The 14,145-nt window shown below is 39.2% G+C and overlaps 1 protein-coding gene across 2 annotated transcripts; it reads left to right on the forward strand.

The window, feature by feature from the left end:
* Window positions 1-903: 903 nt before the first annotated feature.
* Window positions 904-4,632, forward strand: LOC110665654 (embryogenesis-associated protein EMB8). 2 transcript variants are annotated; one of them, XM_021825862.2, is made up of 8 exons: window positions 904-1,383; window positions 1,468-1,596; window positions 1,708-1,839; window positions 2,543-2,685; window positions 2,766-2,863; window positions 2,974-3,068; window positions 3,891-3,944; window positions 4,209-4,632. In XM_021825862.2, the coding sequence occupies exons 1-8, from the start codon at window positions 991-993 to the stop codon at window positions 4,425-4,427; spliced, it is 1,263 nt and encodes a 420-aa protein (XP_021681554.2). In that variant the 5' UTR covers window positions 904-990; the 3' UTR covers window positions 4,428-4,632. The 2 variants fall into 2 exon arrangements, with proteins under 2 accessions (XP_021681554.2, XP_057994279.1); XM_058138296.1 differs by having other exon boundaries at window positions 943-1,383; window positions 1,708-1,834; window positions 2,610-2,685.
* Window positions 4,633-14,145: the final 9,513 nt, after the last annotated feature.

The following is a 14,145-nucleotide window of genomic DNA, read 5'->3' on the forward strand; positions in this document are numbered from 1 at the left end:
CCACCATCTCCTGTTCACCAACAGTGGCCAAAGGACTTTTTTGGAATCGACTCTGATGATTCTGACTTTGACACTCTCAATCTGTCCACCACTCCATGATAAAAGCAAAAGTTTGTCAGTCAATAATGTAATAATTATCTGTCTTTATTTATGTTACTTTAAGAGTGTCGGTAGCCAGTTTCTAACCGGTTGCCTGTAATGTCAAGAGCCTCCTCGCCTATATAAGGAGTTGCTCTCCTCAGTTGTAATCAGACTTAGTTTCCTTTTAATAATATCCTCTGAAGTTCTCTTCTATGGCTTTCTAAACTCTTCTCCTTCTCTCCGAAAACCTTTGAATGTGTATCATACTCTTATAATCAGAGATATGTATGCTCTACACTTGCCTCTTTAAGAGGATCCTGTGTATCAGAAATATCTTTGTTTTGACATTAAGGTGCGACGGTCCCGTTATCACATGTGTAATGGACAAAAGGGCATAGCCAGAGAGTACCTATGGAGAGGGAAGAGGCATAGCATGAGTTCATGATATATGTGGTAAGGGCTCCCGGCTTATCTTGGTATAATTTATATTAAAATAAAATTTAAATCTTTTATTTCAAATTTTGTACTGTAAAATTATTAATTATGATAAAATTTATGTAAAATTTACTATAATTGACAAATAAAATAAAATAAAATAAATAAATGTCATTTTAATTAAAATTATTTAGTCTTATATATATATATATATTGTAGTGATAATTTTTAATTAGTTGGATGGATAAAAATCCTATAAATAAAAATTTTCCTAATATAAAATAATTTTTCATATATTATAGATTGAAAAAAATTTATGTGAAATTCACTATATAAATCACCTAACCATTTCGCCTCGTATCAATATGTCAATAACGCTACCAACTGATTTTCTGGCAGTCTAACATTCCAAGTGTCCACTAACAGCCACTCCTCTTTGTTAGCTCACCTAAACTTGAGCCTTCGCCCAATAAAATGGCTGGAGCCTGCCTAGGCTCATTTTACCCTCTCTCCCTCTTCCGTCGCCCCGCTCTCTCGCTCCACCCCTTCTCCGCCATCCACAACGCTGCTATAGCCACCCAAATGGCCGACGATAAAACTCCGCATCCTTCACTCGACGTCATTGGTGGTGCACGTGACGTTTTCCTCCCTGCCTTAAAGACGTTAAATCGTCCCTACAGCCCCTACCCTCTTATCGGCCATAACTGCCACGTGGAGACCATTTTCGCCTCCTTCCTGCGTATCACCCCCAACGTCCGATACAAGCGAGAGTGTATCCGTACCAAGGACTCTGGCTCCATTGCTATCGACTGGGTAGCCGGCGACAGCCGCCGGTTGCCGCCTGATTCTCCTGTTCTCATTTTGCTGGTTTGTACTTTTTTATTCATTTTTAATTGCAATACTTATATGGAGAATTCTGGAAGTTAATTAGTTTGATTCTTGAATTTCCAGCCAGGTTTAACCGGAGGGAGCGGGGATTCGTATGTTAGGCATTTGTTAGTTAAAGCGAGAACCAAAGGGTGGCGCGTCATCGTTTTTAATAGCAGAGGTTGTGGAGATAGCCCTGTTACCACTCCTCAGGTACACTTAATCATAGTTTACTTAATTTGATTTTTGAAGATTACGAGAAAGTTAAAAACCGAATAATGTGATCATTGTCAACTGAATAAATAAAATAAGCTGATAATGCAGTTCTATTCGGCTTCGTTTCTAGGAGATATGCGTGAAGTAGTGGCTGTTGTTACCACTAGGCATCCAAATGCTAATGTCTATGCTGTTGGTTGGTCTCTTGGTGCCAACATTCTTGTCAATTATTTGGGTGAGGTATGATACAACCCTTAATTTTCCCCTCTATATCTGGTTCTGTAGAGTTTCTTCATGATGTAAACACACTGAATATGTAATCTTTTTCTTTGTTCTTATGGGAAGTGCTTGATGTTGATCCCATAAACCCGCAATTACTTGCAGGTTTAACAATATTAAAGACTTTATTTTTCATATTTATTCATGCTATAGTATATGGTGCATACAAGTTGCAAAAGCATTTAGTTATTTTCTGCTCAACTGATTAACGCATGAATACAAATAGATGGTTAAACGTCCCTAACAAATCTGTGGATACACTATTAGAATGGTTCTCTTCTCTTAGTTATGTATGGTTTAAGTTCAAGCATCTGAGGCCAAGGGAAGAACTTAGTAAAGATCTCTGGGCTTGAGGTTGTGGAATGGGACTTAATGGTTTTATATTTAGCAGAACTTCATTTTACATTTTAATATACGGAGAAGATTTTAATTGAGAGGGCCATAGAATACTGGAGTACTGTTGTCAGTTGTTATATTTTAGATTTGGCACAGTTGGAATTTTGAGGTTGAGTTCAATTTAAAATACTTTCATTTCTTTTTTCAAATGGTATTTTTGTAACATTGATTTTTTTAGCACTTAAAATTCACTTCTTTACTAGATCTCTCTTCCGTTCATTTTAGTTGCACTCTACTTTCTTTGATACATCTTTATTATTTATTTCAGGAATCTCAAACGTGTCCCCTAGCTGGTGCCGTGTCTTTATGTAATCCTTTCAATTTGGTTATTGCAGATGAGGACTTCCGTAAGGGCTTTAACATTGTTTATGATAAAGCTCTTGCAAGAGCTCTCTGTAAAATTTTCAAGAAGTAATCCTTTGTTAAATTTCTTTTTTCATCAACTGTTTTTTTTTTTTTTTAGAGAATATCATAATCTCTTGTTTGTGTAGGCATGCACTTCTTTTTGAAGAATTGGATGGTGAGTATGACATCCCATCGGTTGCCAATGCCAAGTCTGTTAGGGAGTTTGATCAAGGACTAACGCGTGGTATGTGGTTCTTGTACATGGAAACTGATTTCATTGTTATTTTTTTCTCGTGGGGTGAGTTTTGCAGTGGCATGCCATCAACTCTTGGCACTTTTTATGATACTGTGCAGTTTCATTTGGGTTCAAGTCGGTGGATGAGTACTATTCTAATTCAAGCAGTTCAGATGCCATAAAACGTGTTAGCAGACCTTTACTTTGTATCCAGGTAGACATTTTCCTGAGCCTCACAACTGACATTTAACTGCATAAGAATTTATTGCTGATCAAATTGTTGGTCATGTTATGGTGCGATTTTGAAATTTTATTTTGAGTGATTAAGCTACTTGGAAAATGTGGATCCTAGGAAAATGTATTGATTTTCTCCCCCAAATTTCTTTTGGCTGTCAATGATTTTAATTTACTTGCTGTGGAATGCTGGAACTTTTCTAGGTGTCCTTGTATAGCTACCTCAATGATGGGATTGATGTGGTTGATAACTTGGTACCTTTTTTCTCCAATATTGATACATATCCTGGTGTTATCAGTTACTTAAAGATAAAGAGATCGATAAACCACCTTATATCAGTTGGCGTTCCTCAGTTTGAAGCTTATCATCTTTAGAGAATGATTAGCCTGTTTAATAATAGAGCAGCTCTATCTCTACATTGTTTACTTCGAGAATAAATGCGCATTGGCTCGATGGTAGAACTGCCTTTTCTCCTCCTAGGTGGTCAAGGTCTTGAAGTTCATCAAATTTTCTGGCTTCAAGCTGCTGTTTGTTCAAAATATAAATAATCTGAAATATGTCAATAAATTAGAAAATATAATTTCAAAATGAAATGCAAGTAAAATTTCATTTCAAGATTAAGTGAAACTAAAGTAAAATTTCATATCAAGATTTCGACATTGCTTTTCATGGCTTAATACATACTAACTATGATTGACTTTGAAACTGAAAGAACTGTCTTTCTTGTGAAATATTTGTAAGTGGTTTTTGGTTAGGGCATATATTGTATCAGTTAACTAAAGATATCTCATTCTCTTGCAGGCTGCCAATGATCCGATTGCTCCTGCTAGGGGAATTCCTCGTGAAGCTATCAAGGTATATGCAGGGTGCTTTATATTCTCAAGTCATGGGATACTTATATTCCCTTATCCTATACATCATATTATCTTTCTGGATAGCTTCTTTTTCCCATATTTCACTGTATTACAGGTGGCAATCAAAAATTCCTTTCATCACAGCATTAGATGGTTTTCTGGCCCAATTAGCTTGACATTACCCTTTAGAAATTGATTGAAATGAGTAAATCATACACTCTCTTCCTTTACTCATTTTGATCAAGTGTATTGCTTATTATCCCAGGTAAACCCAAATTGTTTGCTGATAGTGACACCCAAGGGTGGCCATCTAGGGTGGGTTGCAGGTGCTGAAGCTCCACTTGGCGCTCCTTGGACTGATACTGTGGTGATGGATTTCCTTGAATATTTGGAGGGAGTTGCATCTAAATCCGCTGCTTCTGGTTTTCAAGCAGAAAGTGGGCAAATTTCTCTTGAGGGCGTGCATCACGTGGAGGAAGTATGATTAGCAAATAGTGAAAGACAAATGTTGATATTGCTTGTACTTAATGGCCATGCGATCACATTCCCATTCATTATCCATTATTTTAATATCATCTGATTCTTTCACCTGTGGCATTGTTTGAACTTATCAGAGTCAGTATTCCATACTGTGAATTTGTCACATTTATGTACCCAGTACACATGATCATAAAGTTATGCTTTCCAGATATCTTATGGGTTTGGACCCTATAATCTGTTTTCACCAATGAAATATCTTCATTTTCTGATAAAAAAAAAGGGAATTCCAACTCTTTTTTTTTTTTTTTTTTATTGATAATGGAATTTCACGTGAGCAAAGTGAATGGATCATTGTATGCTACAGGCTAAAAGCTAAGGTACTTGGTGCATACTCGACACTCTCCATGAAAACGTGAAACTAGTTTATAGTTATCATATTTCAACTATTTGCAGTCTTCAATCAGAATCTTCGTGAACTGTACTACAGCTGTTCATTATTATTTTGGTAATCTTAGGCGTCAGAATTGCCAGTAGCTCAGTATCCACTTTTCCATTATTCGACCGATAAAAAGGCAATTATAGTTTAGAATACATGTGGAATTTGAAAATCACATTTCATTAACAATTTTTCTTTAAAATTATTTTTAAAAAATTTTTAAAAAAAAGTTTGCAAGTTGTTTCTTTAAATAATTTTTTCCCTTGTCACAAGGGTTTTTGCGGTCGCCTGGACGAACACTCACCGAAGTGAGTCGCTACTTTAATTTTGAGGGAAATTAAAGAAAACTATTTGTAATAAATTTTAAAAAGGAAAACACTTCGAAAACAGAGATTCTAAGTTCGGGGTCCGTATTTGGGTGGGAAAGGTGTTAGGCACCCCACCTTGTCCCTTAATGAGTGTAAGCAGATTTAATATTATGCTCTTTATATATTAAAATTGATAATTAGGGGGTCGGGATGACAATTTTAATCCTTTATATGGATAAAAGGAATGTTTAATATTTCACTATTCAGGGCTGCTCAAGAACATGAGTGCATGAGATGACCCTTAGTGAATAGGCATCAGGTAGCGGATCTTTGTTTGGGGGTTACTTTGTATATTATGATATATTAATTCGGGCTTTAGTTAAGAGAATTCGGGTAAGGACTTTCTCCCGATCTCTACACATTTTATTAAAATTTGGCTGAGAATCGGGTAAGAATTCTCCCCCGATCTCTTAAAGTATGTTTGTTAAAAATTTAAGCGAAGCGTCTCGAATAAGAACTCTCCTCCGATCTCCACATATTTTGTTAAAAATTTTGGTTGAGAATCAGGTAAGAACTCTCCCCCGATCTCTTAAAGTATGCTTGTTAAAAATTTAAGCAAAGAGTCTCGGATAAGAACTCTCCTCCGATCTTCATATATTTTGTTAAAAATTTTGGTTAAGAATCAGGTAAGAACTCTCCCCCGATCTCTTAAAGTATTCGGTTTAAAGTTTTAAGTGGAGGATCTCAGATAAGAACTCTCCTCCAATCTCCACACATTTTGTTGAAAATTTTGATTGAGAATTAGGTAAGAACTCTCCTTCGATTTCTTAAAGTATTTGGTTTGAAGTTTTAAGTGAAGGATCTCGGATAAGAACTTTCCTCCGATCTCCATACATTTAAATTTAGAATGAGAATCGGGTAAGAACTCTCCTCTGATCTCTTAAAATATAGAACTCTCCTTTGATCTCTTAAAATATTCATTAAGATCGCATATCGTGAGGACTTTGAACTAAAGATTCTAGCCTAGCTGGGGCGCAAGAAACCGGTGCAGAGCTTCTCCTAACCCACAGAGCCTTATAACTAGAGGGTGAATACAAAACCAAACTTTTCACAGATCTCCTATGTGATCACCTTATCAGAACTCTTTGGTTGGCAATACCCGATCTCTTTTGGTTATTAGTTCGGGGCCTGATCCTATCTCGATTCCCACTCTATTATGTTATCCCCTGGGCTCGTTTCATAGCCCGACCTCATTACTTATTTGTTTGACCTACTATTCAACCTATTGCTACACCTATCCTTTTTGTCATTTTTATTTGCTTGAAAATTCTCACATCGAAAAATTCCTGCTTACGTTCTTTTGAGTATTTACAAGTTGCCTGTGAATTGAACGTCTACTCTTGAAGGAAATGAAAAATAAATGAAGACATAGGAAATAATTGTTTGACTGGATAATCTATTTTGAGATTTTAATGTAACTGGACGTAGAAGAAATTTCAAAAGAAAGCTGGAGAAAATAAACAAGGGTATTCGACAAATTGATAGTTTAGATGCTTACCTGTGGGGAGTTAAGGAGACGAATGGAATGACTCTAGAATCCTCAAGTATTGTAGAGATGAAAGCTATTAGCCGAAAGACTAATGCTTACTTCAGAGTAACGGGAACCAGGTCGGAATGCAGTTGAGTTGAAGCGACGGGAACCGGGTCAGAATGCAATTAAGCTTGGAGAGTAATATACTGATGTTAGGGCAGCGAAGACGAAAATGGACGAAAAAGGAAAAATGGTCTCACAGAGTAATGAACAAACACTGAAAACGAAGAATTTCAGGGTCCAGAACTCCTTCAAATAAGATACTTAAGAAAACTAGTTTCTAAAGTTTCTCAAAAGTTCAGAATGGCAAAGTAGCAAGACTGAATCAAATTTCAGAGTCTTTCCACTATAATCACCACCACCTTTTTTTTGCCTATCCCTTCTACAATATTGCATACGGGTATTTATAGGGAACGGGTGATCATTATGGAGGGTCAGGATCTCATCAGGGGAGATGGAGGGTTTAGATTCAAAATGGCACAATCCGATGCCTTAGAATTAAAGAAAATCAAAATGGAGGGTCAGAATTTTATTCAGAATATCTTCTCTTAATCCAACGGCTCAGGGTCTTGCCTTACAAGTTGGATCCGAAGGCTGAGAGTAAAAAGTGCTGAACCTTTCGTCTGATTTTTGATCCAAGGGCTCCGGGTTCGTCCTTGCAAGTATGATCAACGATGGAGATCGAGGCGTACAGGACTGCCATAACTGTTTTGGCGTCTGTCAGCTAGGTGGTCATTTCTGCAAATGAGGCGTACGGGGAAGATTTGATTACGACTGCAACACTTTAACTAACTCGGCTCTGATTATGAAGAGAGTTATTTGAAAGGTATTCAACCACTCCGTGCTTTTCGATCTCTATTCCTTCCGACCTCTCTATTATGACCTTCTTCTTTTCTGTTCTCTTCATATTGGGCCCCCCATTGCTTCTCGATCTCTGCCATTCTAGATTTTTTCTTTTTATCTGACTTGCCTTAGTCAAAGTAATTAATTCTTCAGTTACCGATGCATCCACTTCGGTTTATGCATGCAATAAATGCTCGGGCCCTATATATATATACTAACAAGAAATCCCCTTCACATTTCACTTCATCTCCTTCAGCTTCTCCATTTCTCCAATTCTAGTATCTCCACTAATAATTCTGATTATGGTGACTGCCTTTGATCTTTTTTGGACTATTTTCTTCGCCCTTCGCCTGAAAATTTACGATCCTGGTGATTGGAGAACCATGAGGACAATATTTAATGACAGTGAGGGAACCAGACTAATTTACCGATCAAGATCGAAAGTGACGAACGTGACGATCTTGAATCGGTTTACTGATGTAATGGGTGGATCGATTTCGAGCAAGAGAACTGCTAATTTCAATCTTAATGCCACTAACCGATACGTTGCTTGGGACTTTGCGAGCATTTAATGCTCAGACGGATATAAATAAGGGCGAGGTGAGTCAGTCATTTCCTTATGGCATTTTCAGAACCTCTCTTAGCAATCCCAGAGTTTTCTCTCGTTTTCTCAAGTTATTCGTCACCGATCATATTCCGGTAAGGATTTTGATTCTCTTCTTAGTTAATTTCTTTTGTTTTCCCTGAAAATGGGCGGCGCCGAGAGTCAGAAAGCTGCTAGCCCACCTTTCGTTCACATCTCGTGGACATCGGACGAAGTTGAGGTAATTAGGCCAAGTGGATGACCTGAACCTTCTGCAACCTCCGCCCCAGATCGTGGTCTGGTGGCTCAATCCAAACGGGCCTCTACTTCGGGGAAAGAAAATCTCCCCCTGGATGAATTGCCATCGGTCCTTAAAGAAATCGACCTACAGTCTATTAGCAAGAGTATAACCTCTGAACCGACTCTTTTGAGCTTATACGATGCCATAGCGATCTCTGAGCCAATAATTTCTTTGAAGAAAATGACGTGATCATGGTGTATTAGGAGCAATTGAAGGCCGAACTTCGGTTTCCCTTGCACGATTTCTTTAAGGCCGTTCTGAAACTTCATCATGTAAGCATAGCCCAAGTGCACCCTAATTCATAGCGGATCCTAGTGGCTTTCAGAGGGTTATGTCGAGCCAAAAAGGTTGAGCCTACAGCGAAGGTTTTTGCTGAGTTGCATAGGCTTACTCGCCGGAAGGACGACGAGTACTGGTTCTTCCAAGCCAAACCGCACTGTGGGTTTTTTACCGACCTCCCTTCTTCATTGAAGAACTAGAAGAACCAATTCTTTATATTGAGGAGCAAGATTCCAAATGACTTCGAGGGTTTTCCACGCAGTTGGTAGTACCTGGTCCCCTCGACTCCAAAAAAGATTACTTTGAATACAGACGAGGAGGCCATGGTAAAGGAATTAAAGGAGCAGGTGGCCACCCATAAGTATTCTTGCAATATGCCGTAATGGCCGAACTGAGGTGGTGGCTAATGCAGATGATCGCCAATGAGGACTATGAATTGTAGCTCTCTAACCTCGGACCAGGGATCGGTATAACCTAAATCTTTAGCCTCCTGACTTAGGTGATCTCACTAACTGTTTTTTCCGTGCAGGAATGGCTGGAGGCAAAGGTGCAAAGGAGAGCCACAAGCGAAAAAGAGAGGTCTCCCGGAAGGTACGAGAAATGAAGATCGCCACAGCATCTTAGACGCCAAGGCGATATTCAGGAGAAGTGCCGGGCTCTTCGTCCCATCCTTCGGAACAACCGCTCCCAGAGGTGGAGATCGCTCCTTCCCCTCCTCGACAAGAGGAACTGCCACCTCCGCCTATTCCCTCAAGTGCTGAATGAGGATCTTCTCAACCTGCTGTAAGAACCCTTTCCCATGGTGCCCAGGTCCTCATTCATTCTCCAGAGAATAACTGATCAGTTCGGGGGAATCCGAGCTTGGCCAAAGTTCTGGGTGCTACCATATTCCTCCAGGATGACCGGAACAGGCTGACCCCGGATAGCCTTGATAATCTCTTGGCTCAAACGATGAGCTTGAGCATAGAGAGCCTGGTGAACCAACACATAATCAGGGAAAATGCTCATCTCCTGAGGCACGAAATTCTGAAAGCGATTCAGGATGCTACTTTCCCCCAAGCCCAACTTTGGTCCGCCTAGGACTATATCACCGAGATTGAGGGTCGGATGAAATCCTATGAGGACAAGATAGCCAAACTAGAGCGAGAACTAGAAGAAGCTCGGGCCCTTCGAACTGCCGATGTCACTCGCCTTACTGAAGAGATCAGAGTGAAAGAATAAGAGACTGTGACGAGGGAGGCTGGCGCCTATGTGAATACACATGGCGATCTGCTGGCCGAGCTCGAAAGGCGTTATCCTGGGGAAGACTTCTCCTGGATGGTGGATCTTGCTCCTAGAGATGAAGAGGAGAGCGAGGAGGAGCCCGAGAGAGAGGGAAGGGATGAGAGAATTGAGAATGTATCTGGGGAGCAAGCTAGGGGAGACCTTCCTGCCGAATGACTTGTAAATTTTTATTTTGAAATGAATTGAAGCCCTCTCTTTTGTTCAATTTCTTGATGAGATCGGAAAGCGTCCCAATTGTATGAGTACTTGATGGTTTGAACGTATTAGAACATTAAACTTTAAAGCAACTATTAACCTAAGTATAAGAGATCGGAAAGAAATCACTTGTAAGCATGAGATCGGACTAAGCCATGACCAAACACCGGGTAAAACTTTAGAACATTAGAATTGGAAAGACTTAATTTGAATTCTTGAGGTCGGGATCATCATTAGACCGGATAGAAACCTTAACTTTATTTTAAGGAATATCTGGGATATTTAGGCGAGAAGCCCGATTCTGACACTAGCTAAATGAATTTCCACAATATTTGTAAAGAGAGATCGGAGAACAATTAACTAAGTGTGGGATCGGTTTATTTCATGATCGAGCAATCGATGTGTTCGAAAAAGTCATTTGTGATCGAAGAATGTCGACTGAGAGTCGATTTTAAAGTCCCTTGACTTCGGTGATCAGCCAAAATATGGTGTCGACAGCTGCCCCTCTTTACATAATTTCTATTGGAGGGAATGAAATTTTCTCGTATAAGAATTATGTAAAGATTTAGACCCATATTTTGGGAGGCAAGAGTATGGAAAATTAGAATGTCGAGAATCAAAATCAATCCTGGATCTAGGAACCAAAGGTTGAGGGCAGGAAATTAAAAAGCTAGAAATTAAAAATCAACTTGGATCAAGGAACCAGAGGTTGATGATGTGAAAATTGAAATCAACTTAGATCAAGGAACCAGAGGTTGATAGCAAGAAATTAAAATGCTGAAAATTAAAATTAACTTAGATCAAGGAACCAGAGGTTGATAGCAAGAAATTAAAATACTGAAAATTAAAATTAACTTGGATCAGGAAACCAGAGGTTGATGGCAAGAATTTAAGATGCTTAAAATTAAAATCAACTTAGATCAAGGAACCATAGGTTGATAACACTGAAAATTAAAATCAACTTAGATCAATGAACCAGAGGTTGATAACTGGAAATTAAAATACTAAAAATTAAAATCAACTTGGATCAAGGAACCAGAGGTTGATGACAGGAATTTAAAATGCTGAAAATAAAAATCAACTTTGATCAAGGAACCAGAGGTTGATAACTGGAAATTAAAATACTAGAAATTAAAATCAACTCGGATCAAGGAACCAGAAGTTGATGATAGGAATTTAAAATGCTGGAAATTAAAATCAACTTGGATTAGGAAACCAGAGGTTGATAACTGGAAATTAAATGCTGACAAAGCAAGGCAAACCTGACATAAGAAGTTCCTCTTATCGAAGTGTACTTAACAAGGTTCCGAAGATAAATGATTAACAGAGGACGAACCCCAAGACTTTGCCTACAATTTCCTTCTCTTGCTCACTTCTCAGGACACCCTTCCTGGTTCCTTTCTTATTTGCAAAAAGTGCCTTTACAGGTTTTCACTTTCTCATCTTTTGCTAGGAGCGCCCTTTCGGGTTTTCACCCCTAGTTTTTTTTTTAGGCAATCGATCGTTTCCTGCAAATCTCATAGCAAAGTACATGAGATTATCAATATTCAAATCCTAATCTTATGACAAAGTTTTAACAGATTAATAGCGCATAAATAAAGGTGTAAAAGAAAGATAAAATTAGAGTGTGGGTATATAAGAAAGATAAATTAGAGTGTAAGTAATAAGAAAGATAAAATAGAGTGTAAGAATGACTTTATTATAGCTTGAGAAAAAAAAAGTATGGTTTCAAAGAAAAAGGGTACAAGAATGCATCCCACAAATTCCTCGTAGTTAACTTTGAACCCCCTTAACTGCCATTATTTCAAGTAACCTTTTGACGAAGATTCGTGCTGTGGTGACTTATCTCTTTTCTTGATCTTATACTCCCTCCCTTATTTCTCTGCTTTTCTGGTTCTAGGGGCGCCCTTTTGGGTTTTTACCCCTAGATTTTTTTTTCCTCACTTTTTTAGGATGCCTTTTCAGGTTTTCACCCTTCACTCATTTTGCAGAGAGCGCCCTTGCGGGTTTTCACCCTCTTTTGCACATTTTGCTAGGAGTGCCCTTTCAGGTTTTTACTCCTATATTTTTTTTTAGGCATGATACCTTTTGACAGCATCTGCATTTACGGGTCTTGGGAATTCTTCGTCGTCCATGTGAGTCAAGATTAGTGCGCCGCTAAAAAATATTTTTTTAACCACATAGGGTCCCTCATAAGTTGGCGACCATTTGCCCCGGGTGTCATTTTGACTTGGGAGAATCTTTTTCAAAACAATATCTCCCGGTTGGAATTCGCGCGGGCGAACGCATTTGTTAAATGCCCTTGCCATTCTTCTTTGGTACAATTGCCCTTGACACGCTGCTGCTAGCCTTTTGTCGTCCAGCAAATTCAATTGGTCCAACCTTGATTGGATCTATTCTGACTCATCGATTCTCGATTCTTTCAGAATTCTCAGGGAGGGAATTTCTACTTCGATAGGCAAAACAACCTCCATTCCGTAAACCAATGAGTTTGGAGTTCCCCCTGTCGATGTTCTTATGAAGGTACGATAAGCATGAAGGGCGAAGGGAAGCATATCATGCCAATTTCTATAAGTGATGGTCATCTTGCTGATTATTCTCTTGAGGTTCTTATTAGCGGCCTCCACTGCTCCATTCATCTGGGGACTGTATGGTGAAGAATTGAGATGCCGAATTTTGTACTGGTCACATAAACTCTAGATCTTTGGACCATTCAAATTCTTAGCGTTGTCCATGACAATTTCGCTAGGGAGGCCGTGTCGACAGAGAATATTATTCTCGAGAAATTTGAGGAATATATTCTGCATGATGTGAGCATATGATGTTGCCTCGACCCATTTAGAAAAGCAGTCGATAGCTACCAAGATGAACCTGTGCCCGTTGGATGCCTTGTGATTAATGGGACTAATCACATCAATGCCCCACATTACAAAAGGCCAAGGTGAGACAAGATTAAATAATTGATGAGGTGGGACATTTATCGGATTCGCGTAGATTTGACATTTATGACACTTTTGAAAGTACTCAATGCAGTCTTTCTCCATAGTAGTCCAGAAGTATCCCCGTCTCATGATTTGCTTGGCCATCATATGCCCATTAGCGTGGGTTGTGCAATTCCCCTCATGAGTCTCAAAAATGATCCTCCTCGCTTTTTTTTCATCTACGCATCTCAATAATTCGCCATTGGAGCTCCTTTTGTACAGAATTTCACCGCTGGGGAAGTATCCCAAAGCTAATCTCCTGATCATTCTCCTTTCGTTTCTGCTTGCCCCTGGAGGATATTCCCTGGTTTTGACGTAGACCTAGATATCATGATACCAGGGTTTACCATCGGTTTCTTCTTCGACCATGAAGCAATAAGCCAGCTCACTCCTTGAGCCATGACAGCCAGAGTGGCTAAGGCATCAGCAAACTGGTTCTTGTCGCGACTGAGGTGAGTGAAAGAAATCTCTTCAAATTTCTTGATCAATTCCAGAAGGTATTTTTGGTATGAAATTAGCTTCGGGTCTGTGGTTTGCCATTCTCCCTTGACTTGATAAACGATCAAGGCCGAATCTCCATATACCTCTAACTTTCTGACCTTTATTTTAATGGCTGCCTACAAACCCATCATGCAGGCTTCGTATTCCGCGACGTTGTTGGTGCAGTCAAACCTCAGCTTGATAGCTATCGGGAAGTGTTTTCCGTCAGGGGATACCAACACAGCTTTGATCCCATTACCAGACAAATTGACAGCTCCGTCAAAATATATTTCCCATACATCAGTTGGTTCCTTATCCTTGCTGCCTACTTCATTAACATGCTCATCGGGGAATTCAAAATCCAGGGCTTCATAATCTTGCATCGAGTTTTCTGCTAGGAGATCTATAATTACACTCCCTTTTACCTCCTTTCTAGTCATA

This window comes from Hevea brasiliensis, chromosome 16, assembly GCF_030052815.1.
Source record: "Hevea brasiliensis isolate MT/VB/25A 57/8 chromosome 16, ASM3005281v1, whole genome shotgun sequence".
NCBI lineage: Eukaryota > Viridiplantae > Streptophyta > Magnoliopsida > Malpighiales > Euphorbiaceae > Hevea > Hevea brasiliensis.

Excerpts from the sequence above, each read along its gene's own strand:
- LOC110665654 (XM_021825862.2), top strand. The coding sequence starts at position 991 with ATGGCTGGAGCCTGCCTAGGCTCATTTTACCCTCTCTCCCTCTTCCGT. Across the intron at positions 1,597-1,707 it reads GCCCTGTTACCACTCCTCAG|TTCTATTCGGCTTCGTTTCT; the intron begins GTACACTTAATC and ends CTGATAATGCAG. Across the intron at positions 1,840-2,542 it reads TTGTCAATTATTTGGGTGAG|GAATCTCAAACGTGTCCCCT; the intron begins GTATGATACAAC and ends TATTTATTTCAG.